We start from the raw sequence: 2297 nt of genomic DNA, 5'->3' as shown, positions 1-2297 counted from the left end.
ATTAGGGGTAATTCCTGAGTGCATGAGCCAGGAGTAACCCCTGTGCATCACTGGGTGTGACCCAAAAAGAAAAAAAAATAACTGTATAATAAAAGTTATTGGTGTTATATTTGGTTCTCAGAAAATCCTGTATTCAAATCAAGTCAAATGAAATTAAAAAAAAAAAACCTGTCAGGCATTTCCTCAAAGGGCACACATACATGGCCATCAGGCCCAAATGGTCCCATGAAGGAATAAGCCATGAACAAGGTCAGGTATGGTCCAAAACAGACTATCACTGTCATCCTTTTGCTCATCGATTTGCTGGAGCGGGCACTAGTAATGTCTTCATTGTGAGACTTGTTGGTACTGTTTTTGGCATATCAAATGCGCCATGGGGAGCTTGCCAGACTCTGCTGTGTTGGCAAGATACGCTTGGTAGCTTGCCAGGCTCTCCCACAGGGGCAGAAGAATCAACCTGGATTGGGTGCAAGGCAAATGCCCTAGAAGAGAAAATCTTGTGCAACTCTTTTAAATGGCTTTTTAAAAAAATGTTAAGAAGACTTATCTAAGGTTTGAATTAGGGGACACATTCTTATATGAAATACCTGTCAGTGATATTCCAACCAAGTAAAATACTTCAGAACTACTTCTATTTATGTACCTTGTTTCTAATTAAGTATAGTTGTTTTAAATGTGGTCTAAATTGTAATTCGGTTTAATTGTAATGCATGTAATAACTTAAAACATGGATTTTTCTTATATACTGACACTATGTATTTCTCCAGGTTTGATGAACAACTTCTTATATATATCCTACGTTCACTTATAAACCTTGAAATAATAATGTAAAAAGGTAGCACCTACATAAGAAATTTTATAGTGAATCTATAATTTTGTAGTCCAGGAATTGAATTTAAAATTTTCTTTAATATTCAAATACAAAATAGCATTTTAATTGATTAAAGCACAATTCAGATGCTCTTTTACATTTTACATTTTGCCAACTAGTACATGATACTGAGTCTTTATAATAGTTTTTCTTATGAAAGATGACTGTTATACAAAACAGTGTAAGTCTATAGTACCCTATAGTACTCTAAATTGCTTAGAATAAGTTGAAAGAACAACTAACAGTTCACAGCGACCTTTATACGTAAATCATCATCCCGGGCGTGGAGGAGGAGCAGAACGGTGGCCCCTAGAAGGGCAAGAGCTGGGACCCCAGCGTCAGGAAGGGCAAGGCGCTGATGGAGAAGAGTAAGCTGTTCCACGGGAGTGGTCAACATTCCCGCGGCGGAGTGCTTAGATGAATATGAAGATGATGAAATGGGGCAGAATGAGAGAAAACGAGAAGATGCAATTACACAACCGAACACGGTGCAGAATGAAGCTGTGAGTTTACTAGACCCAGGCAGTTCCTATCTTCTCCAGGAGCCATCTGGAACTGTTTCAGGCAGATATAAAAGTGCAACCACTGGTCCTGAAGGAGAGATCCTGAGCACAGACATCCCAGAACAGAAAGAAGTGGGTTCCGCAGATACAACTGAGATGCAAATTTTTCAAGTAATTTGATCTCAAGCAGCTCATTGGAAAAGAAAATTGAAGATCTTGAAAGGGAAGTAGTAAGAGAAAGGCAAGAAAATTTAAGACTTGTAAGACTAATGCAAGATAAAGAGGAAATGATTGGAAAACTCAAGGAAGAAATTGATTTGTTAAATAAAGATCTAGATGACACAGAAAATGAAAATGAAAAACTAAAGCAAGAGAATAAAACTCTTGAAAGTTGTTGAGCAGCTAACAAGGTAGAAGATTGAAGACTCATTATGTAAATATATTTTTAAACTACTGATTGAATGTTTAGTTAATTTTAGGATAATATTCCTGTGCTGCAATACATTGAATTAAGTATGTATATTTATTTTCTAGGAAACAGTGGCTATTTATTTTCAAAATACTTCTTTTTCATTGTTTCAAAAAAGTATCAACTTTTTATTCTTGAATATGTCACCTCTCTCAGTTATCAAAATGATAGACGATGTCTCTTGGTTTTATGTGGCATTCAGATAATATATGGTTTAAAGTCACAAACATTTGAATATATTTTCTCTACGGTAGTGAAGCTTCTCCCTAAAGAAATATTCGTAGTCCAAAAAAGAAACAAACAAAAAATATCTCCCAAATATTATAGATCAGCAAGGCATTTTGAAGCTAGATGGCAGACTTATGTGTGTATTTACTTCAGAGTCTATAAGTTTTATATTAAGTAAGAGCCTTGTTGCAAGTGTTATACCAGAAAAAAACTATAAGAATAACAA

At 35.5% G+C, this 2297-nt stretch overlaps 1 protein-coding gene across 1 annotated transcript; it reads left to right on the top strand.

Moving 5' to 3' along the window:
- The first annotated feature begins 200 nt into the window (after nt 1–200).
- LOC101556704 (PRKC apoptosis WT1 regulator protein) lies at nt 201–1788 on the top strand. The gene is given in 5 exon segments (XM_055124527.1): nt 201–254; nt 1185–1246; nt 1248–1476; nt 1479–1756; nt 1758–1788. Coding segments are annotated over 5 exon segments (654 nt in total).
- The last annotated feature ends 509 nt before the right edge of the window (nt 1789–2297 follow it).

This window comes from Sorex araneus, chromosome 2, assembly GCF_027595985.1.
Source record: "Sorex araneus isolate mSorAra2 chromosome 2, mSorAra2.pri, whole genome shotgun sequence".
In the NCBI taxonomy this organism is placed as follows: Eukaryota; Metazoa; Chordata; class Mammalia; order Eulipotyphla; family Soricidae; genus Sorex; species Sorex araneus.
The sequence above is the reverse complement of the archived record's forward strand: the minus strand, read 5'-3'. Positions and strand labels throughout refer to the sequence as shown.